Genomic DNA, 24514 nt, shown 5'->3' on the forward strand with positions numbered 1-24514 from the left:
CCCCTATATTTTTGTAGGTTAACCTGGATAAGCTAAAAGAAAGAGCTCAAAGGTTTGGTTTGAATGTCTCTTCAATCTCCAGAAAGGTAAGGTACTATTTTTGCAACTTTAGAGCAGCTTGGGGTTGCATAGTTTGGAAATGACTGTCCTAAGAATAGAACTGGCTACTCAGCACTTCATTTAATGCAGTCCTTTGACTATCACCTCCTCTCACTATTGATTACATTATGGAAATTGTTTCACAGAGTTAATTGTTGTTTTCTACAGGTCGTTTGCATAACTTCCACACTGGCTATTAGAACAAGGTCTATATTTTTCGTAGTTAAGGTGTTGGATTCAGTGATGTTACATCTGCTTTAACTTCTGATATAGGTATATTAGAAATTAAATAATCAGGGGAAGACAGTCTTGTCATTAGGCAAAGATACCTGAAAATAAAATTAGGAGGTTCTGTAGAAAAACACTGAGAAAGTTACTTTATTCTTTCTACCCTTCTGCTAACTGACACTGTTTAGTTTAAGCAAGATGACTTTGTTGATACCATGCTCTGTGGAGTGATCAATTCTACAGGACATTGTTGTGTTTAGGGTTTTGCTAGGCACATTAGAGAAAATGCTAGAGTGAGTAGTCTCTTAATCTTTGTTCTGTGAGGATGAGAACATGTTTCTTGGTTGTTGAGGTGATAGTTGAATTAAGGGAAGATTATTTTAAATCAGAAAAATCATCATTAGAAAAAAAATATTTCCCACTCAACTATGGAAGCATTTAGCGCTCTAGAAATCCATTGGAAAAAACTGATCTGACAGTAGTTATACTTTTGCAGGAAAAAAGCTGAGCATGTAAAAGTTGTCCCTCTGGGACTCATAACCTTGAACACAACTGTGCTTCATCTTCCTTCCCTTTGGGTTACATGTTTTATGTTTACCAGAAATACAACATTGTCTTTTTGCCCAACTTGATGCTGAAACCATAGGTATTCAGTAGGAGTATTTGGTGGTTTATGTGAACTGAAATAAGGGATTTGAGAGGGAGGCAGAATATATAATTCTTAAACCACATGCAGCTTAATTGGGAAGAGTTATTATAAACCAGAAGTCATTTGTGTTTTGTTAGATGATCAGGGGGAAGGGTGCCTTGTGTCTGTGGCCCTGATTTTTATCTTGTCTCCTTTTGTATGTGAGGCTTCGGTATCTGAGAATCTCAGCAATAACTGCACTCCTCTAGGGAATTGGATTAGTTTGTGTGTTGGAAGGCAGAGGTACCTTCTGAAAGGTACCCACTGAACTGAGATTGTATCGTATCTTTGCTACCCCATGGAGTGTAGCCCACCAGGCTTCTCTGTCCGTGGGATTTTCCAGGCAAGAATACTGGAGTGGGTTGCCATTTCCTTCTCCAGGGGATCTTCCCAACCCAGGGATTGAACCCAGGTCTCCCGCATTGCAGGCAGATGTTTTAACCTCTGAGCCATCAGGGAAGCCCGAGATTGTATTATGATACTGAAAAATGAAGCAGCTCCATATAATAGGTGGATTAGTTTATTATAGGGTAACTTACTTACTGTGTAAGATCAGGTAGCAGATAAGATAAGGTAGCATTTTGCTACCTGAAGTATTGGCAGCTGTACTCTACACTGTGGAGGGGCCAATGGGGCTTTTTGTGTATTTAGTTAACCCAGGGTTTGAGGGTACATGCTTGGAAACAGGAAGTATGTTTCCAAGTCAAGGTTATAAATGGGTAACTAGTCTCATGGATGCTGAGAATACATCATTGAAGGCCTTCATTGTTTCAGAGGCTAAACAGCACAAAGGCCACCTAGACCTCATGATGATTAAACAAGTGTAACTACAAAGTCCTTGATGACAGAGAAGAGATTTACTAAACAGTGCAGCTCTAGGTAGGGTCAGTGGAAGGACAGGAGGAGCTGAATGGATCCAAGATGGCATCAGTTATGCTAACAGCCATACATTATATGTTCAATCAAAATTAACAAAATTGGACATTGTACCTCCCACTACTGAGCTCATACAGACCCATTCCTGAGAGGAATTTTTGTTTTGCTCTGTGCTGTCCACCTAACTTATGTGAGGATATCAGTCTTTTCTCTTCTCTGGAATCTTTCTCTATATTTGACCTGTTTTCAGCCTCCACAGGATGCTGAGTAAAACATGAGAAGATATATTAATTTTGAGCAAATTGCTGAACTTCTTTGGTCCTCATCTATAAAACTAGGAGTAATACCTAACACCATGTTGTGGAGAATAAATAATTGTAGTAAATAATTGCAGTTCCCTAACATAGTGACTGTGGTGTTGGAGAAGACTCTTGAGAGTCCCTTGGACTGCAAGGAGATCCAACCAGTCCATCCTAAAGGAGATCAGTCCTGGGTGTTCATTGGAAGGACTGATGCTGAAGCTGAAACGCCAATACTTTGGCCACCTGATGGGAAGAGTTGACTCACTGGAAAAGACCCTGATGCTGGGAGGGATTGGGGGCAGGAGGAGAAGGGGATGACAGAGGATGAGATGGCTGGATGGCATCATGGACTCGATGGACATGAGTTTGAGTAAACTCCGGGAGTTGGTGATGGACAGGGAGGCCTGTCGTGCTGCGATCCATGGGGTTGCAAAGAGTCAGACACGACTGAGTGACTGAACTGAACTGAACATAGTCACACTTTGACCCTCAATATAAACTAGTTTTCTTCTTTAGTTTTCAGTTCAGGTTTTATCACCTTGAGTCAATTAATTTCTGTGTTTCAGTTGATCATTGTTAAGATTTTAGTTTCCATTTTAAATTCTCAGGAGTTAAAATGAGATAATGGTAGTTGGGAGAACTCTGAGCTCTGTTCTAACATTCATTGTCACACTTTTGTTCTAGAGTAGTGCTTCCCAAATTCTGTGGTGAAAGTCTAGTATTTAAAATTTTCCCATTCATTACAGAGAGGTACTTTTGTGAAGCAAAAATGTCAAAGACATGTTAAATTACTTTGGAAGTTTTTAAATGGTTTCTGAACTTATTGCAGGCTGATAACAGTTTGGGGGGCAAGCATTAGGAGGCAGACTACATTTTGAGTAGCACTATTCTAGACTGTATATGGTTTCTTCTGAGGACCACTTTTCTTGGAAGCTTGTGACTTTTTGAGATGTTCTCTTTGAGTATAGATTCCATTTGCATTGATCATAAATTCCAGTTTTCAGAATTATCCTGTTAGCAGTGGTTTGCTCTAATGTGCCTCATAAACCAGTAAAATGCCTGAGAAAATGTGCTTGCTGTTTTTTTGCTGAGCACCACTGCTCCATAGAACTTTTCTGTGATGATGGAAATATTCTGCACAGTGCTGTTCTGTGAATAATCTGTCGTCTAATGCAGGCACGCCTCAGCAATACTGTGAGCTCAGTGCCAGACCACCACGTACCGTGAACGTTGCAATAAAGCGAGTCACAAACAAGTAGTGTGCATACCTAAATTGAAAAGTACTTTGTTGCTTAAAAAAGTGCTATCATGAAGGAAATATTATATGTGGTTTAACATTTATATAGTAAAATATAAATCATAAGCTGTGTGGAGTTGTCCGTTCAGTTCAGTTCAGTCCCTCAGTCATGTCCGACTCTTTGCGACCCCATGGACTGCAGCACGCCAGGCTTCCCAGTCCATCACCAACTCCCGGAGTTTACTCAAACTCATCTCCATTGAGTTGGTGATGCCATCCAACCATCTCCTCCTCTGTATCCGCTTCTCCTCTCGCCTTCAATCTTTATTGGGCATCTACTGACCTGGGGAGTTCATCTTTCAGTGTCCTATCTTTTTGCCTTTTCATACTGTTCATGGGGTTCTCAAGGCAGGAATACTGAAGTGGTTTGCCGTTCCCTTCTCCAGTGGGCCAATTCTGTCAGACCTCTCCACCACGACCGGTCCATCATGGATGGCCCTACAATGGGCATGGCTCATAGTTTCGTTGAGTTAGACAAGGCTGTGGTCCATGCGATTAGATTTGTTCCTTTTCTGTGATTGTGTGTGGAGCTGTAGACAAATGTGTTTGCTAGGGAGTTTCTTAAAACAACAATGGGGTTTGCCCCATTGTTTCTCTGTACTGTGCAATGCTGTTTAATGTCATCTTTCCTGCAGAATAAGTTCTTTCAGAATTGGAGTCAGTGCTTTCAAACCCAACTGCTGCTTTATCAACTAAGTTTATGTAACATTTTAAATCTTTTGTTGTCATTTCAGCAGTCACAGCATTTTCACCAGGAGTATATTTTATCTCAAGAAATCGCTTTCTTTTTTAAAAAAGTTTATTTATTTTGGCTGTCCTGGGTCTTCATTGCGCTGCCCGGGCTCTTTGTTGCCGCTGGAGAGCTCTTTCTGGTTGGGTGTGCAGGCTTCTTCTTGTGGTGGCTTCCTTTGTTGCGGAGCACAGGTCTAGCGTGTGGACTCGGTCGTTGTGGCACACCTCAGTTGCCCCGAAGCGTGCAGGGTCTCGGCTCTCGGACCGGGAATTGAGGCTGCGTCCCCTAGATTGGCCGGTGCATTCTTAACCACTGAACCACCAGGGAGGTCCTAAGAAACCACTGTCTTTGCTCATCCACAAGCAACTCCTCATCCATTCAAGTTTTACCGATTTTCTGCAATTCAGTCACATCTTCAGGCTCCAGTTCTAATTCTGGTTCTTTAGCTGTTTCCACCACATCTGCAGTTAACTTCCTGTACTGAAGTCTTGAACTTCTCAACGTCACCTGTGAGTGTTGGAATCAACTTTTTCCAAACTGCTGTTATGTTGATTTTTTTTTTACCTCTTTCCATGAATCAAGCTGTTCTTGATGTCATCTCGAATGGTGAATCCTTTCTGGAAGGTTTTCACTTTGCTTTGCCCAGATTCATCAAAGGAATCACTACATGTGGCCTTATGAAAAGAATTTCTTAAATAATAAGACTTGAAAGTTGAAATTATTCCTTGATCTGTAGGCTGCAGAAGGGATGTTGTATGAGAGGGAGTGGAAACATTAATCTCACTTTACATCTCTGTCAGAGCTCTTGGGTGACCAGGTACATTTCACTTTGAAAGTATACTTTTTTTCTGAGCAGTAGGTCTCAACAATTGGCTTAAAATATTCAGTAAGCTGTTGTAAGCAGATGTGTTGTCATCCAGGCTTTGTTGGTCGATACACAAAACACAGGCAGAGCCCCAGGATTTTCAGAATGGTAAATGAGCACTAGCTTCAACGTAAATTCACCAGCTTCATTAGCCTCCTAACAAGAGCATCAGCCTGTCCTTTGAAACTTTGAAGCCATTAACCTCTTCTCTCTAGCTGTGAAAGTCCTAGATGGCATCTTCGTCCAATATAAGGCTGTTTCATCTACACAGAAAATCTGCTTGATGTAGTCATCTTCATTAATTGTTTTATATCTATCTGGACAGTTTGCTGAAGCTTCTGCATCAGCATTTGCTGCTCCTTGCACTTGGATGTTGTGGATGTGGCTCTTTCCTTAAAGCTCAGGGACCAAGCTCTCTAGCTTCAGAATTCTTCAGCTTTCTGAACAGCATGTATATTTTCTGTGGTGAAACAGACCACCAGCCCAGGTGGGAAGCATGAGTCAAGTGCTCGGGCCTGGTGGGCTGGGAAGACCCAGAGGAATTGGGTGGAGAGGGAGGTGGGATGGGGGACCGGGATGGGGAATACGTGTAACTCTATGGCTGATTCATATCAATGTATGACAAAACCCACTGAAAAATAAAAAAAATTAAAAAAAAAAAAATAAATAAAAGAATTCTTCAGCTTTCTTACCTGTCCCAGCAGCCTTCATCGAATTGAAGAGCGTTAGCACTTTGCTGTGGATTAGGCTTTGATTTAAGGGATGTTATGGCTTTTTGATCTTCTAGCCAGACCACTTGAATTATTTTTTTCACATTAGCAATAACGCTGTTTTGCTTTTTTATTCTAATATTCATTGGAGTAGCACTTTTAATTTCCTTCAGGAGCTTTTCCATTGCATTCACATCTTGGCTAACCGTTTGGTATAAGTGGCCTAGCTTTTGGTCTGTCTCAGCTTTTGACATGCCTTTCTAACTTTTGATTTAAACTGAGAGATGTACAATTCTTCCTTTTACTTGAACACTTAGGCACCATTGTAGGGTTATTAATTGGCCTAATTTCCATATTGCTGTGTCTCAGGATATGGGGAGGCCCAGGAAGAGGGAGGGAGATGGAAATGGCCATGGCCTGTGGGTGGAGCAGTCAGTGCAGACATATTTACTAAGTGACTGTCTTACACAGGCATGGTTTGTGGGCCCCAGACCGTTACAGTGGTAGCATCAAAGATCTCTGGTCACAGGTCGCTATAATAACAATGACAGAAAGGTTTGAAACGTAAGAATTACCGGGATGTGACACAGGCATGAAGCGAGTGAATGCTGCTGGAAAGTGGCTCCAGTAGACTTGCCTAACACAGGGTTGCTGCAGACCTTCAGCTTATGTACGCTCTCTGTGAAGCATAATAAATCAAGGTATGCCTTTATACTAGTCAGTAGTCACGTGTAGTTATCACCTGAAATGTATAGTTAATGTGACTAGGAATTGAAGTTTTAATTGTTTTAAATCTAAATAGCCACATGTGCATTGGACGACTCACGTCTAGCTTATATCTCCCACAGGCTTTCATACTTGGAAGTAGCATAGAAATCCTTTATCAGACCACTTATTTGGACCACTGTTTCCATTGCCCAGAATTTTTTAGTACTTGTAGAATATAAGCAGTTTCAGAGTGAATTTGTAGGAGGAGAGAAATTAGAGGACATGGAATGAGATAAGAAGAGTTAAGTTATTTGTGGCTGCACTGGGTCTTCGCTGCTGCTTGGCCTTTCTCTGATTGGGGCGAGCGGGGTCTCCTCCAGCTGTGGTGCCCAGACTTCTCATCTCGGGGCCTTCAGTCGCTGTGGCTCTCAGGCTCTAGAGCAGAGGTGAGAGCCTGCAGTAGCTGTGGTGAACTAGCAGAGACAGTAGTTGTGGTGCATGGGCTTCATTGCCCCAGGGCATGTGGAATTTTCCCGGACCAGGGATTGAACCTGTGTCCCCTGCATTGGCAGATAGATTCTTTAACCACTGGACCAACAGGGAAGGCCAAGAAGAGGAAGTGTTTTTTTCAGGTAACTTTTTTTTCTAGAACTTGAGTGTCCAGGACCCAGATCCTGAAATTGCAACCAGCTACATTTTGTGTAACAGTTGTTTGGTTCAAAGTGTTGTGTTTAACAGTTCTCTATCACAGAAATTATTTGCAACCTAGTATTTGGTTGGCCAGAGGTTAGTGATATGATTAAATTTGTATTTATGGAACAACCAGATTAGCACAGTTCTGTCCACTTCATCGTGGGGTCCTGGGTTCCAGTATAGCCTCCTCCTTTGTAATTTGGTCATCTGTCTTCTAAGTTTTACAGTTCTCTAGGCACAGATACGGTACAAATAATGGAGGTTAATAGGTGGTGTGGAAATACCTCCTCTTCATCCTAGTTTCCTAAAAGGGGCAATGAGAGACCCACCTCCTATTATCTCATTGCATAGAGTTGGTGTTTCCTTGATCCAGCTTGAGGATCTCGTTGCTTCCTGTTTTCTCCCCAGTAGATTCCACTGCAGACCAGTGGATATGAGAGGATCTGTGAGAGGGGTGAGCATAGTGTTTGTGACAGATTTTTTTTTTTAACTGTCACAATCTGACCATCTCCAACATATTATAAATTTGAGAATGTTGAATATCTGCTATCCTTCCTAGGCTGATTTCTGCTTGACAGCTCACATATTTCAGCTTTTAGGTCCACAAATATACTGTATGTTTTCCAGATGGCTCAGTGGTAAAGAATCTGAGATACAGGAGACGTGAGTTTGATCCCTGGGTCAGGAAAATACCTTGGAGAAGGAAATGACAACCCAGTCCAGTATTCTTGCCTGGGAAATCCCATGGATAGAGGAGCCTGGCAGGCTACAGTCCTTGGGGTCGCAGAGTGGACATGACTTAGTGACTAAACAGCAACAGTATACACATTAGGCAATACACAGAAACTTAAAGAAGTCTGTCACCACCACGCCCCGCTCCCCACAGTCATCTTCCCTCTCCCCCTGCTCAAGAAAGGCCTGTCCATCCATGTTTCTAGCTCAGGTCTCAGTGAATAGAGCCCTATTGGTTTAGGATAATGGGAAGTGACAGGGCAAAGAATGGCACGGGCATTTATAGACATTTTTACACAAGAGGCTGTAAATCGTCCCTTCCAGCTCTCTGGACTACTTGAGGGTAGAATGGCATGCCTTTTCTCCTATGAGCCTCATAGTGACTCTGGGCTGAGAAGCCTCCTACCCCCTCAAACAAGACAAAACCCAGATAAATAACCTCTGCCTGCTTGGTTCTGATTGATCACCGGCTAAGTTTTCAGTCTTGTGCTTGACTGGTTGTGTGTTTTTTTTTTTTTTTTCCTTTCAGTTAGTTTTCCAAGCCTCCTAAGAGAAGTAGTGTTTAGGTCAGTCCTCTTGGTGAAGGACTTGACCTGGCATATAAGAAATTCATCTCTAAAAGGAATGGATAAGGGAAATAGATGGGAAGCTAGCTCAGTTAATATATGATGGTCATAGGACATTAAGTCTAATTAAATCTAATAACAAATTGGAAATTTGTTATTAACTGATGTAGCTGATTTAAATGGATTATATTTTTTGTTTGTTTTCAAACATTAACATGTTTGGAAAAGTGAAAATTGATGCTTTAGAAAGTTGCAGAAAATCCAAAAGAAACTAAAATATCCGGCCCAGGTGCTAAGCAGAAAACTGGAGTGTGGCTTATATTTTTCTCCCTGACAGTGTGAGGGGCATGTGTTACGGATTCTTGATTCTTGACTAGTAGTAGTAAATATTGATGTTACTACATCTTCCTTCCTTTTCTACTAAGATTTTACTGAGTTTTCACTACTTGTAGTTCTTCATATAGGTGACTGTCCTAATGAGATATCTTAAGGGACCTGTAAACCCTAAAGGCTACTTTTCCCATATTTGTGGGTTTTCCCAGTTTTCTTTACTGTGAATATTCTGTGTTATACAGTTTTAGGATATAAAAAGCTTGAAAACAAATATTCGTCTACTGATTATCTTCTTGTTGCTGAAGCTGGTAGCTGGAAGAATCTTGGGTGGCTGCAGTGATAAGTTTCATGAATCATTCTTATAATTCTTTATTTTTGATCACTCTTGGTGGGGATGAACCACTTCAGAATGAGAGAAATACTGAACCTGCCTTGTTTTTGAGGAACTCGTCAGTAAAATGTGTTGAGATATCAAAGAGAAAGTTGGGACAAAGAGTCAGTTCCAAGTACAAGAGGACTCCAGTGTCTTGTAGCATACAGACTTCATTATGGCTTGTCTCCATTTGTGCTCTTCTGGAAGGCCTATTTGATTCTATCACGATTCCCTTCCACCATCTGAAATAAATGAATGTCAGTTTCTCCCTTTCAGCAGTGGGTTTTGATACAGAGGTTAGTCAGTTGGATATGGAGAGAAGGAAGTTCACACTGTAGATTTAGAATTTTAGGGAATTCCCTGGTGGTCCAGTAGTTAGGAGTCCGGGCTTCCACTGTTGGGGGTGTAGGTTCAATCCTTGGTCAGGGAACTAAAATCCCACAAGCTGCATGAAATGGTCACAAAGAACGAAAAGAATGATTTGGTCACCAGCCTTCTCAGAGTTTGTAATTGGGATTTGTTGAGAGTTTAGGCATGTGTATACAAACCTTTTCCAAAGGAAGGACTTCCCTGGGGGTTCAGTGGTTTAAGGCCCCATGCTTCCAGTGCAGGGGGCACGGTTCAATCCCTGTTTGAGGAGCTAAGTAAGATTCCATGTGCCACACAGCACGCCCCCCCCACCTCAAAAATACAAGGAAGAACTGCAGGACCATGCATATGACGTTGAGACTGTAAGAGCCCTGAGAAACTATAAGCTGTGCTGAGGAGTTGGGTAGGATTTTTTTTTTTTAAGGAGTGAAAGACTAGATCCCAGGGTAGGCTGGGAAAGGAGCATGCTGAGTAGGCTTAGATTCTTTTTGTCCACATATACTTAACTACCAGTAATGGGGCCAAGTGCAAACTTAATCCTCTATTTCCTTTTCTCATGGTGCCCCATGAGATCAAGAAAAATGCAGGTAGTAGGATTGTAGATAGAAAAAAACGTCAGTATGGATCCTGTCAGTCACTGTATTTCATTGATAAAGGGCTTTGGGGGGAAATTTCCCTCCCCTCCTGCTCCATCCTAGATTGTCAGTTTGTCATAAAATGCTTCTTCCACTTGAAAAATTATATTATTTTAACTTAACATTAATCAACAAGAAAAGATAAGAACAGATTATATAATAGAAAGAAATGGCAGTTGAGAGTGGCTGTCAAGACAAGATGAATTTCAGAAAAGCCGAGATCAACCTCACGTAGTCCTCAGCATTTCTGGGAGCTTTTAGGGCCCAGCCAAAATCTAACCAATCCTTTAAATCCCCTTCTAATTCATAATAATTTAAGAATAAATATTTGTCTTTTTTTTTTCTTCTGCCTCCTCCTATAAGATAAAAACACATGCTGCTTCTATACTCGTCCATTTCTATACCCGTCCATTGGAACGAACCTTGAGGGAGTGGTAAAGGACCTGTTTAAAGAGGAAACAATAGGGAAAACTCTCTGACCTCAGTTTATCCCCTCATCTGGTTCTTCATTTGTCCCTGCTGAGGGACAGAACTTGTCTTTTGTCTGTAACACAAATACATCTTTACCTCCCTCCTTCCCACTTCCCCCCCAACCCACTCTTCTCACTCCCTTCTATTATGGTTCCAATCAATGATGTCATTATGTGTGCCATTCAACTGCTGTTGAACCACTTGGCTATAGGAATTTGGAAGAGCAAAGAGGCAGAATGGAATTTTTCTCCTGCCCAGGACTGTTGAAAATGTATTCTAATTTTAACTAGAGAAATAGGAGTCAAGTTTTTGCTCAGCTTCTACGCTCCCTTTGTGCCCTAAACCTCAGACAGACACTTTTTGCCTGGCTGTGGATGAGAAGAAAATTGTGGAGAAATGTTAGGAGTATAAATTGAGTATTTTAGAGGAAAAACTTTAAAAATTGGGGGAAGCAAGATGAAATTTTTGTCAACATTTACGACTGATGTTTTGTTCTGTTCCCTGTAAATTGGATTTTTGTGAAGCTTCTATTAGAGGGTTATACTCCCCTAAGGTACGTGGAATCTCGTACCATTTCACTTTATTTTTCTCTTATTTCATTTATTTCATTTGAACCCAAAGAACTAGAGATATGAAAGTTTGTGGTAAGGAAAAACTCACTGTCTTTTTTATTTCCTCTGCTTATACCCCACCCCCACTAATGTCTTCGCATTCCTTCTAACATGTCAGAACTGATGACTTTGATAAAAAACAAGTTTTATGCCTCTCTGTGGTCCACCTTAGTCTTTGCCCCAGGAGTAAACAAACTCTGGAAAAGGAGGGAAATACTACATTCTTTTGAGTCTGCTTTACTTTTAAATACCTTTAACTGTTTTTGCTAACCAAGTTCTTGAGGTGAGATCATTCTCTGACTACCAGTTTTTAGTTTTGATTTACTAAAAAAAATTTTTTGGCTGTGTCATCTTAGTTCCCCAACCAGTGATCAAACCTATGCCCCCTGCAGTGAAAGCACAGAGTGTTAACCACTGGACCACATGGGAAGTCCCTGAGTGCCAGTTTTTTAAAAGGTGCCACTCTTAGTACATAAGCTTTTTTTTTTTTTTTTCAGTTATTGTTATTATTATTTTTTTTCCATTTATTTTTATTAGTTGGAGGCTAATTACTTTACAGTATTGTAGTGGTTTTTGCCATACGTTGACATGAATCAGCCATGGATTTACATGTGTTCCCCATCCTGATTCCCCCTCCCACCTTCATAAGATTTTTAAAACCCATCTGTAAATCATACCTGATTGTATGTCTAGTTGATGTCTTAATTTTGGGGTGACCAGTAGGCCAGCCTGGCTGTCTTAAGCAGAGTAGTAGCTGTCCAGCCTCCCTATGCCTGCTCAGTCATTCACTCCTCTCTGATTCCTTGCCACCCCATGGACTGTAGCCCACCAGGCTTCTCTTCATGGGATTTTCCAGGCAAGAATACTGGAGTGGGTTACCATTTCCTTCTCCAGGGGATCTTCCCAACCCTGGGATTGAACCTGTCTCTGCATCGGCAGGTGGATTCTTTATCATTGCGCCACCTGGGAAGCCAGAGATACTCTCCTCCCTAGCTCTGGGGAAATGTGAACTAACTGTCTGAATCCAAGTCTGTCAGTCTCAAATTCTGTATGGAAGGAAAAAGTGTGGGGTGATGTTTGTTTGTTTGGGGGAGGGATTTGGTATGTGTTTGTGTTATTAATTCTTGGGAGGATATGTAATTTTAGTGTTCAGAAGTTCTTCATGATGCGAGAGCAGTCGCATTATAGGATGTTTAAGATGTATTTTAATACTTGAGTAATACTGTTTGTTGGGTTGACATTGCTAAGGAATGGTAACATTTTAAAGAATACAAATGGGTTTGATTCAAGTAAGGTTTGATAATTACGTGATAGCTCATTTTCTTATGTACTCACCAAAATAGTAAAGTTGCTTTTTATGCCTGAAAACTGAAGTGGGTCAAAGAAAATCCTATAGATTTTGGAGTTGGGGATGGGAATGAGATAGAGCATCATCAGATCATGAGATGTTTTATAGGAAGATCCTTGGTAGTGATGTTTGCAAACTAGCAAAGACCCTGTTTTTAATGAAATCTAAAGTCCCTTGTTAAAATTTAGAAGATGTTAACTTCTTTCCTCCCTTCCCTTTCCTTTACTATTCTTTTCTCATATTTTTTAAGATAATATTTTAACCCATTACCTTCTCATCCCCAGAACAGATTGACAGATAGAGAAATGTATTTTCAGAGTGTCCCACATTGGGATTTTATATATACATTGAATCTTTAAATCCCTAGCAGTGGGACTTCCCTGGTGGGCCAGTGGCTAAGACTCTGCGTTTGCCGTCCATGGGGTCCAGGTTTGATCCCTGGTCAGGGAACGAGATCCCACATGCTGCAACTAAGACCCAGTGCAGCCACATAAAATAAATAAAATATATTTTTAAAAAAATCCCTAGTTGTGAAGATACCTTATTGAGAAGGAGATCATATTTTGAAATGCTTGGTATCTGGGTATTAGAAAATATTTATTGGGTGAGAAGTTTGTTGAGGTACAGAGTAGAGGCAGTTTTAGAGTTTTTACCGTCCTGTCCCTGCTTGGGTATGAAATGTTTCAGGAAGAGGAGCAACTGGAGATGAACAGATCTACAAGATGAGAGGTTTTATTTGGTGGATCTCTTTAGTGCTCTAAATGAACAAGCAAAACATACGAGCCTTAAGACAAGAGCATCTGTTCTGTTCTCCACTTCATTGAAACTTCCTCTGTATCAGTTCTGTAGAAAAAAAAACCTTATGTGCTTGAGCCTGTTTGCCTCTCCCTCTTCCCCACATGCCTGAGGTGTTCCCTCCTCTTGTTTTGGCATGTTCTTCCTGTATTGAACTGCGCTGGTAAGAGTGTCTGCTCCTCTATTTCAGTCCTAAGAGGGCAGCGTGACTTTTGTTCCTTAGAGTCACCTGTGATTCCTTTCATTTTCTCTTCACATTCCTGCAACTGAGATAACCTGTTTGTAGGAAGCAAAAACTTTTTTGGAAGGCCCCTAGTTCTTTGGGGGGGAAATTTGGAGTGGACTAGCAGCCTTGTTTGGAGAAGGAAACGGCAGCCCACTCCAGTATTCTTGCCTGGAAAATCCCATGGATGGAGGAGCCTGGTGGGCTGCAGTCCATGGGGTCCCTACAAGTCGGACACGACTGAGTGACTTCAGTTTCCCTTTTCACTTTCATGCATTGGAGGAGGAAATGGCAACCCACTCCAGTATTCTTGCCTGGAGAATCCCAGGGACGGGGGAGCCTGGTGGCTGCCGTCTATGGGGTCGCACAGAGTCACAACTGAAGCAACTTAGCAGCAGCAGCCTTACTTGGTTTTGTGAGGTTTTGTTGTTGGGGCTGGGGGATTGGGGAAGTTTTCGTTTGTTTTGTTTTCTTGGTTTGTACTGTCTCAAAGCTATTTGCAATTACTCCCAACTGTTGCTGCATGTAAAAGTTACCAGGGGTCTCTTACAGTTCCCTAGGCTCTTTTGAGATTCAGATTTATTAGGTTGGGGTGAAGCCAGAAATCGTCTTTTAAAATATCTCAGGTGAAAAAAAAAAAAAACTCAGGTGAAAAGAAACTGTTTTCCTCGTGTTCATTGTAAATTTCTGAATGCTCAGGTAACTGTTGTTCTTCATTCTCTGTGTATTTTGGTTAAGACAGAATTCACTTCCCCTCAGAAGTTTTTAGCTTCCCTCTACTGACTTCCTGACATTTCTGCCAAGCTCTGCATCACTTATCCTTAAGAGCAGCAGCTTCCTGGCTTTTAAGGGAGGGAGGTTGGGATTTTAATAGAAGTTTGGCTTCCAGGGGTCTCAAGTGTGAAGCCTTCATTTCCTCCACCTTCCTTGCTTTGTCCTACAATCAGCTAGAGCAAGACCGAGACGACCTCCTCGGGGGTTAGAGAAGAGTGGGGGTTGGGGGAGAAGCTTGATTTGGACAAGAGGAAAAGTGATGGAGCTGGTGACTCAGGAGAGTGTTTGGCTCTGAGCTGTGTTGGGGCTTTAGACGCTGTAAAGATGTGAGGAGAAAGTTTCTGGTCGCCTCTACTTCTGGTGTGGCCGTGCAGCTCTTGGCACCCTCCGGCCCGGTGGGGAGGCGGCGGTGCTGGGAGATGTGCCGCGAGTGTGTGTGGCCGTGTCGGGGTGCCTCTCTGCTCTGTGTGCCAGATCACGCGCGCCCTCCGCCAGCCCAGCCCTTCACTTCTAGTCCTGCTTAGGCTCTGTGCGTTGGTCTTTAGGACCACCTCAGGTTCTGTGGACTGGCTGGCATAAAGACTCAGGAATAAACATGTTCAGATGAATCTCAGAAACTGGGGCAGGGAGGTGACAGCTGTGTGTTTAAGCATTGAAGTGTTTCTGAGAGAAAAACCATCAGTTGCTGTCATTCACTCTGAGAGTATGAAATTGGAAGCCCCACTCACCCTGGAGTGTTTCATAACCTTTACCTCTGGGAAGTCAAGGCCATGTCGTTATTAATCTGCCGTCGCCTGAAAGGCCCCAGGCTCTGCTTTTCATCCTGCCATCAGTCACATTGCGGTGAAAGTCAGGAAAGTCAGCAAAAGGCTCCTGCTTTCCTTTTTGCCTTCCTCTTAGCTTAGATTCCCTTGAAAAATCAGATTGGCCTGAGAACTGTTAACATCTTAGTGTGGTAATTCATTTACAAAAAGAGGCAGTTATTGTGGGTTTTTCGCAAACTGTGATCATCTTTGCTCACTGTCAGCCTCCTTTCCATCACTCCAGGGAAAAGATTTCTGAGAAAATAACTGTTAAAGAAGGATTTTTAAAAAGTGGCATGGTTTAGGTCCTGATGGGAATATACATGAGACTCTTACATTGAACAGTGTTGGATGTGAACAATAGCTCAGGCTTTAAAACAGATGTAGGGGAAGGGCTAGCTCCAGCTCAGCAGCACCTCAGCTCCCCTGAAATGCCCCCTTTCTACTTGTAAGGATATATCTGACTGAATTTAGATTGGAGTTTCTGCTTCTCACACATAGTATAAGAAGGGATGTTGTGAGTGAGCTGACCAAAAAAAAAAACAACCTGGCTTAGTTAGTTATTTTGGTTGCCTGTCTGAATAGTAAGGATATCTCTTATTTGAATTCAGTAAGTCCTCTTGCTTTGTGTTTTAGAATTTACTGAGTTCAGATTCCCTACATAAGCCTGGGTTATATTTGGGTTACTGTTGTTATTGTTTCTCCTGGTTTCTCTCTATGAGCCAGAGTGACATTGGTAATAAGATTGAAAAAGGTGAATGTTTTTAACACAGAGCCCATGGGGTGCTAAATTAAGTCAGAATGGACACTTTTTGGTAGAGCAAATCACCCTAACACAGTAAACTTGAAACCGTATTCTTTATTGGATTCAGGATAAAATTAGTAAGTTTTGAAAAATGTTCACTTGAGTTTGAATCTTGAAGACAGGGGTTTTGTTTGCAAGTTAGGGTTGGAACTCATTTGGGTAGAGGTTTTATCTTTGGTACTTTTTGTCATAAAGAGAGGCAGTCACTTTAGAAAGCAGCTATGATGTTCAGGTTGCCAGTTGTTGCAGCTGGTCCTCCACTTGGGACTTAATTTCTGGCTACGATGTATATACCGTGAAAACATTGACAGGAACTCTTAATTTAAAAATTCTAGGACTTCCCTGGTGGTCCAGTGGTTAAGAATCCACTTGCCAATGTAAAGGACACAGGTTCAATCCCTGATCTGGGAAGATTCCGCATGCTGGGGGCAGTTACGCCTGTGGGCCATAGCTACTGACCTGAGCTCTAGAGCCTGGAAACTGCAGCTGCTGAAGCTAGAGGCAGCGCTCCTCAGCAAGAGAAGCCAGCGCAGTGAGAAGCCCACACGCTGGAAGCAGAGAGCAGCAGCGCCTGCTCTCCAAACTGGGGAGAGCCTGCACGCAGCAACAAAGACCTGCTGCAGTCATAAATAAATAAATTAAGAAAGAACAATACATTTCTAGCTATAACCTTGTACTTCCTTCCCCTTTCTTTTTCCTTCTTGGGACATTGAGGTTTTTTGTTTTTTTTAAAAAAGATTAATCGTGTTGTATTTAGAGAGGAATGCGTTCTTAAAGGACCAGTAGCAACCCTGTTATTAACTGTACTTAATCTTGTCTATTAAGTTCCAACTCTGGATCTGGGTGTTTGATCTCCATCTCTCTCTCTCTCTCTTTTTTGCCCAGGCCTCGGCAGTGAAAGCTCTTTGTCCTAATCACTGAACTGCCGGGGAATTCCCTGATCACCATTTCTCTTTTTTTAAATTTGTTTATTTGGCTGCACCAGGTAGGATCTTTAGTTGCAGCATATAGGAGCACTGACCAGGGATCGAACCAAGGCCCCCTGCATTAGGAGCTCGGAGTCTTAGCCACTGGACCGCCGGGGAGGGCCCCTTGATCACCATCTCTTGATCTCATGTTTCTCTCTCACCTCAATGCTTCTGGCCCCTCCTTTCTAAATAGAAATATTTTCAAAGCCACTTGCTAGGGACAGGCCATACATTTTATTCCAAACTTTATAACAGTCAATACAAAGAGGAAAACAAAATTATACTATTTACAGTGATTACCAGGGCTTCCCTTGTGGCTCTGGTAAAGAATTCGCCTGCCGATGCAGGAGACGAGGGTTCGATCCCTGTGTTGGGAAGCCCCCTGGAGAAGGAACTGGCCACCCACTCCAGTATTGCCTGGCAAATCCCATGGACACAGGAGCCAGGCGGGCTACAGCCCATGGGATGGTGAAGAGTCAGATGAGACTTAGCACCTAAATGACAGCAACAGGGTTCACAGTGAAAACCAGCAAGTTGCTCACCAAAACCGCGATTATTTTGGGCCTGGGATCCAGAAGGAAAAACTCCCCATCGATCCTCACAGTGGAGTGATACAATGAACAGTGGCACACATCTTCATAGTCACTCCGTTGTGAATTTATAAGTCCTGTGAAGTTAAGGATCTTTTTCTTACTCATTTTTATTCCCAATGCCAGAACATTTGTCTGACCCAGAGTAGACTCTCAGTGGATATTTGAATGACTAGTGGATGAATGGTTTAATTTTATAGTTTCAGTATTATTGACGATGTTGATAGAAACTGATGTGTAATTTAGGAAAGCGTTTCTTCAAGGGCCTTGAGAGTACCTGGAATTGGGTCTATAGCATTAGAGGTCAAATCCTTGCTCAATTCCCTTGGACCTTACCTTATATTGATGTCTGTTTTAGTAGTCATTAACTGTTAGGGATGATGAAATCAGTAAAGCCTAGAAGCATAAATTTTCTATTTTTAGGGTCCCAGGAAGAGAAGATGGTTAATAGTACCTGGTGGAGAGGACTGGTTTTGCCGAGCTCTGTTCTGGTACACCTAACCCTAAATCTGATCCTCTGCCCAGACGTTTGCCTTTTGCAGCTGAAGGAGGTTACTCTGTCGTGTTGGTACTGAGTCTGATTCTTAACAAGTTTTTTTCCCCTAATTTTTATTTATTTATTGTCTGCGCTGGGTCTCTGATGCCGTGTGCCAGCTTTCTCTAGCTGTAGTAAGTGGAGGCCGCTTCTGTCGCCGTGCGTGGATTTCTCTTGCTGTGGAGCGCAGGCTCTAGGGGAACCAGCGATAGTGGTTGAACGCACGGGCTCAGTAGCTGTGGCACATGGGCTTGGTTGCCCTGGGGCACGTGGGGTCTTCCTGGACCAGGGCTGGAACATGTGTGCTCTGCATCGGCAGGAGGACTCTTAACCATTGGACCACCTTTTAATAGCTTCTGATGACTTCATTTCTAATGTGAAAGAAGGACGTTCGCTTCAGAATTCTGCTGATGGTCTAGAACTTTGTTTCAAGGACCAGAAAGAAGCAGTTGAAATAATGCCTAACATTTATTGAATTATCTATACGATAGTTCCTATGTACTAAGCATTGTCACAGATATAATTTGTACCTTGGGGCGATCTGGGATGTCTCAGTCTTTCATATCCATTGTACAAGGATTGTTCAAGGATTTGCCAAATCTGAAAGAGAAACAGGAAGAAAAATGAATTTTAAAAAGTTGAAGATGTCTTCTAAAGAGTTCAGTTTGGAACTGTCTTACTCCATGATGGAAAATGCAGTGATGGTGATTCATGAAAGCATTTGACTTTATTGAATATATATCATACTTTGTGCCTTTTGCTTCTTATATGGGCTGTCTCCTCTTTCACACAATTCTCTTTTTTTATCTCCAAGCTTTTGAAAAGAAAAACAAGGCAGTTATTGGGAGATGTGAGTGAGGATTGTGTATGCTAAAGTTACTGATGTCAGGCTTCTTCTTTAAGCCTTGAATGAGAGAATGGGGAAGTGATATGGGTCAATCAGTCCAATGCCTGTGTTTAGTCAGTGAGGACACGCTTGTCTTCTGACTTTGGATGCAAGTTGTGTTTTGAGGAGTTTTCGCTTGATAGCAAATAAGGGTGCTTCAGATTCCAGTACTATTCCAGAGCATGCCTGGGAAGAAAAAGAATTTGTTAGTTGTTGAGGGTTTGTGGGAGGGGAGTAGGGGAGGGATGAAGAAGGGAAAGACTTGCAAATGCATATGACACTGAGCTAGAGGGGTCAGTGCTGCCTGCAGATGCACCCCATTTATGCAGTTGAGCATGGCCTGGGGGAGCATCGGCCTGATGAATGCAGAGAGAGATGCGTTTTGATCGAGGTAATTTTCCTCAGATGGGTCTCAGCATCCCACGAATCAAAACCTGTCAGCAAGGAGCTAAAGATGGAGTGAAGTTTATTGTACATTTGTTTCCATGCGACACTGTCACGCTAGAAGGGTCAAGAGAGAGAGATCATTAGAACTGTGTTGATTTACTGGGCCTGTTGTGCACTTTCCCTGCAGGGCAAGGAGGAAAGAGGCTTTAGGAAGGGAGCTGAGGGGCACTGGGTAGGGAGGGAAGAGCAGGCATGCACAAAATAAATAAAACCCTCACTGGTCTCTGCAGATGAGGGTGTGCAGCCTGTCCCTAGGGGGTGGGAAGTGGGGGCATCTGTACTGTTTCCCCCCCACCTCCCCTTAAAGCCCCTGGTAGATTTGGAGCAGATGCTCTGCCTGGATCTCCTGGAGAGGCACCAAAGGATTAAAAAAGGGATCTCAAGGGGAAATCCTCTCATAACTATCCTTAGTGGCTAGAGAAATATAACATCCACTCGACACCCTTCTTTTTTCTTCCCTCATTCTTTCCTTACCTTTGAGCTCAAAAAGAAACACAGGAAATTTAATTCAGAAGTCAAACTCCCATTTTGGGATATACCAAAGTAGAGAACCAGAGGAAAAAAATGTTCCACACATTCCAAATGGACATAGGCTTTGTGAAGAGAATGGGCCTTTGGTTTGTGCTGAGAGAATAGCTAGGTTTCAGCACTAATATCTCCCTCTGTGATTTGAACTTGGTGAAGTATCCCTGTGAATTGTGAAAGTTGCTCAGTCATGTCTGACTCTTTGCGACCCCATGGACTATACAGTCCATGGAATTCTCCAGGCAGGAATACTGGAGTGGGTAGCCATTCCCTTCTCTGGAAGTTCTTTCCAACCCAGGGATTAAACCCAGGTCTCCCACACTGCAGGTGGATTCTTTACCAGCTGACCCACCAGGGAAGCCTGAAGTATCCCTAGCACTGCATTGATTGGAAAAAAGTCTGTGGTGGTAGTTCAACAAGATATGGTCTAGTCCTGCCTACCCCCAAAAAGGCTATGTACACTCCTTTTATTTCCCCTAAAGCTGTTTCCTGCTTGGCCTGGAGGCTTAATAAAATGGTTTGCTCATCTACAATGTTCTATAGAGATTCTCATTTTGAAATTTCCATTTATATCTCTTTTTCACTTTTAGTGGTGGTAGACAAAATTAAGAAAAACTTCCTAGTGGCTTTGGTAAAGAAAAATATAGTGAGGCCTGTGTTCATTGGAACCCCTAATTCTTTTCATGCAGTTTAACATATGGAATAGCCAATTAACTGAAATTAGAAACAAGTTCCTTTGAGAAAATGTTAAGTATGAGACTACTAATTGGAGTCCTTTCCCTAGAGTCCTGGTTATGAAGTGGAGGCGTGTGATGGGTAGAAAGGGGGTGGGACCCTAGCATTGAGCTGAGGGTCCTAGTGATCCTCCTTCCCTTGGAAATGAAGCACTACCTCCATCCTGCTACTGCTCTTCCAGAGAGATGCTTACGTGAGATACCGGAGGTTTTGGTGAAGTTAAGAAGTTAAGAAAATGGCTTGGGTTCCATTTCTGGCTCTGCTGCTTAACTGTTTGTGAGACTTGGGCAAGTTAAATCTCTCCAAACCTCAGTTTTCTTACCTATAAGATGACCTACTGTGTATGTCATAGTACTTGTCGTCTCTAAGGTTGTTAAAACAGGTAAATGAGATATTGCATGGAAAAGAACTTCATATAGTACCTGGCACATAGTAAGCACCCACACCCAATTAATAGTGGCTATAATATAATCGTGATTATTTTAATTTATGTTATTAAAGATAAGAATACTTCTTTTTTCCTTTGAACCTGGCTCAATGTTTTACAGTAGTTTAGATTACATTAATTATATGCCCACTGTGGATTTGCTAATGGTTATAATGAAAAAGGCAGACAAATTATGTAGGCAGTATTCTGTGATTAAGTGATGATAACTCATGTGTAGGATTCGTCAGTTCTTCAATAGCCACCAACTTTTCCTAGCTTCTTTCTTCCTTGCTAGAAGGCAGGTGCAGCACAAGGGAGGAAATGAACGTTTCTCAAGCTGAAAGATCCACAGTAAGACGGAGAAAGTACTCCTGACTGCTTACCGTGCTCAGAGGACTGGGCTGGTTAGATTGAGCACAGAAAGCTGTACAGCTACCTTGCTTTTGACCAGGAGCAGGTTCCTCTGAGGAACAGCTCCATTGTTGGGGTTGAGAGTAAAGGTATTTTGAAAGTTCTTGTGTTTCTGTAGCTCTCTTGGTTGCCTTTCCTTTTGACTCTGGTTTTTGGGACACCCAGAGACACATACTGCCTACATACTGCAGGAAAAGGAACTTTTTTGGGCTTGCCTTTTTTTTTTTTTAAATCCAGCTCTGAAGCACCACACATAAGCTCAAAGTTTGTTTCAACACTTTTAACCTGACCTTCTATTGGTTATGTTTTGTAAATAAGGTCAAAGAAACTGTCCTGGCCCATGATGAGACTGTTATCTATCTGTGGAGTAGAGGTCTCCTGGGATATCTGAGAGGCTAGGATCTTTGTCTAGATACGTCAAGATCTAGAATATGCTTTTTAGGGGTGAAGAAATACCCAGGGAGGCCACCTACTTTTAGATGTTTCTAATCTTAGGACTGGCTTTTGATTACTGGTGGCAGGTTATGAGAAGAAGGTGGGAAAGGAGAAGATAACTGTTAAAGTTGGATAAGGTGGCAGGGTTTAGGTCCCGATGGAAGTATAACATATATGAGATTCTGACGTTGACCAGTGCTGGATGTGAGTAGTGACTTTGAAATGCTGTAGGAGAGTTGTTGTTTTAGTCGCTAAGTCGTGTCTGACTCTTCTGCGACCCCCAGACTGTAGCCCACCTGACTCCAAAGCCTATGGGACTTCCCAGGCGAGAATACTGGAGTGGGTTGCCATTTTTAGTCATTCTAGGGACAGTATGCTATATGCTAGCTTGTTCAGTTTCCTGTCTTTTTCTGTTTGTGTGATCCTTAGTTCTTAACACAAGGTTGGCCAGCATATAATCAGTAAGTTATAATTTCACTGGTGTTTATCTTGTGAATGGAGGCTAGCTTGTTTCAACCCTTTTCTTTGTCCCTGAACAGTCGGAGGATGACGAAAAGCTGAAAAAGAGGAAGGAGCGATTTGGGATTGTCACAAGTTCAGTTGGAACAGGAACCACAGAGGATACAGAGGTAAAATATACCTGAAATGCTTCACAGGGCCTTTGAATGGAAAATGAAGACAAACAGAATAAAGAAACGTTTTATTTCCCTGCTACTACTTAGGTGCCTAAATGACAAGATTTTTGGTCCTTTGCTTGATATCTGTTTTCTGGATAAAGAGACCCTACTGAGTTCCATCAGTATACTTCAGTAATTTACTGTTAGAGCCAGTTAACCTAGTAAGAAAGAGCACAAGATTTTGAATCAGGTAAACTTGGTTAAGTGACTGTACCACTTAGTATTCCAATATATTACTTATAAGTTATAGTAATTTTTTGAATCTCAGGTTCATCATCTGGAAAGTGGAGATAATAAAACCTACCTCAAAGCAGTATTCTAATCGTGAAGTGATTCTGCATAAAATGTTTGACAGTGTTTGTCATATTGTTAATTACGTAGTAAGTAGCAATGTCTCTGATTATCTCCAAGCAGATTTCTTTCATCATTTAATGCCACCATATTCAACCCAGACACAAATGTCGTTGTGCCTAATTTGCCTCTGAAATAAGACAATTGGGCTCAAATGGGACTTTTAATTTGTTTTTGGCTGCCTTGCACCACATGTGGGATCTTAGTTCCTTCACCAGGGGTTGAACCCACGCCCCCTGCATTGGAAGCACAGTCTGTAACCACTGGACCACTGGGGAAGTCGTCAAATGAGACTTCTTGTTATTATCATTTTCTTTATGTAATGGTTTCTGAAAATGAAAGAACTGCTTTTGCTTGTCAGGACGTGTGCATCCATATACCAGCATTCTTTGGAGTGATATTTATTGAGGCTGAGCACTGGCAGACCGCTCAGGGCACTGACAGACAGTAATGATTTGCTGGTTTAAGAGTATCTGTAATAGAAACCAAGTGTCAGCAAAGGTGTACATGAACAGTCAAAATGACGATAGAAACTTCTTAGCTGATGAGGAATTTGAAATGTTGCTTCTTCCATTTATTCCAAATTTATTTCTTTCCATCTGTCTCTAGAGATGACCTCTTTAAATCTGTTACGTCACACACTCAAAATCTTATGGTCCCTGTAAATAAATATCAGGGTCAATTTTAAATATCAGGGTAATAAACCCTGAAAGTTTCAGAATCAGATCAGTTTACATTCTTCATTAAGAAAAAACTAAGAGTTTGCATTCTTTGTGCTGCTAATTCAAAGTAAAGCATTACCTGTTGTAAGTAAATGTCTGCCTGCTTGCTGACTTGCCAGGATGACCTAGAAGTAAACTTAGACTTGTTTTAATTCTGGTTAAAATTACCCTGTCTTTGGGACTTCCCTTTTGGTCCAGTGGTTAAGAATCTGCCTGCCAGTTCAGGGGACGTGGGTTTGATCGCTGGTCTGGGAAGATCCCAACATGCCACAGAGCAGCTAAGCTGGTGCACCTCAACAACTGAAGCCCACGCGCCTAGAGCCCATGACCCTCTACAAGAGAAGCCCCTGCAGAGAGAAGCCCACGCACTGCAGCTGGGGAGTAGCCTCTGCTCACTGCAGCTAGAGAAAGCCCTTGCATGCAGCAGCAGACTCAGTACTGCCTTAAATAGATTAATTTTTAAAAAATTACTCCCTCTTTACCAAGGAAACTATTGTTAAACCAGGCATGCTCACTGAGTTGGTACATTTGACCTTCAAGATAAGGCAGATGAGGATTTCATTGAGTAGAAAAGAATAATGGCTTTTATTGGGAGAGTTAGTGATTGTAAGGGAGTAGTAACGTTTGCGGCTGATGGAGTTTATATGAACCAGGTGACTTTAATTTGATTCCAAAGAATTGTATCAGTAATCCAGGTGCTGCAGTGGGCTGGGCCTGAGTGCACTTAGCTGTTTTTTTTTGGGGGGGGGGGGCGGGCATGTACCTACA

The 24514-nt window shown here is 42.1% G+C and overlaps 1 protein-coding gene across 2 annotated transcripts in view; it reads left to right on the forward strand.

The window, feature by feature from the left end:
- SARNP (SAP domain containing ribonucleoprotein) overlaps positions 1-24514 on the forward strand; it is a 47416-nt gene that overhangs the window by 21030 nt on the left and 1872 nt on the right. For both annotated transcript variants that reach the window (XM_065934967.1, XM_065934966.1), the window contains 2 exons: positions 18-86; positions 22536-22625. In XM_065934967.1, coding sequence (XP_065791039.1) covers positions 18-86; positions 22536-22625 — 159 coding nt within the window. The remainder of the gene's footprint in view (positions 1-17; positions 87-22535; positions 22626-24514) is intronic.

Source organism: Muntiacus reevesi, chromosome 4 (assembly GCF_963930625.1).
Source record: "Muntiacus reevesi chromosome 4, mMunRee1.1, whole genome shotgun sequence".
Lineage (NCBI taxonomy): Eukaryota > Metazoa > Chordata > Mammalia > Artiodactyla > Cervidae > Muntiacus > Muntiacus reevesi.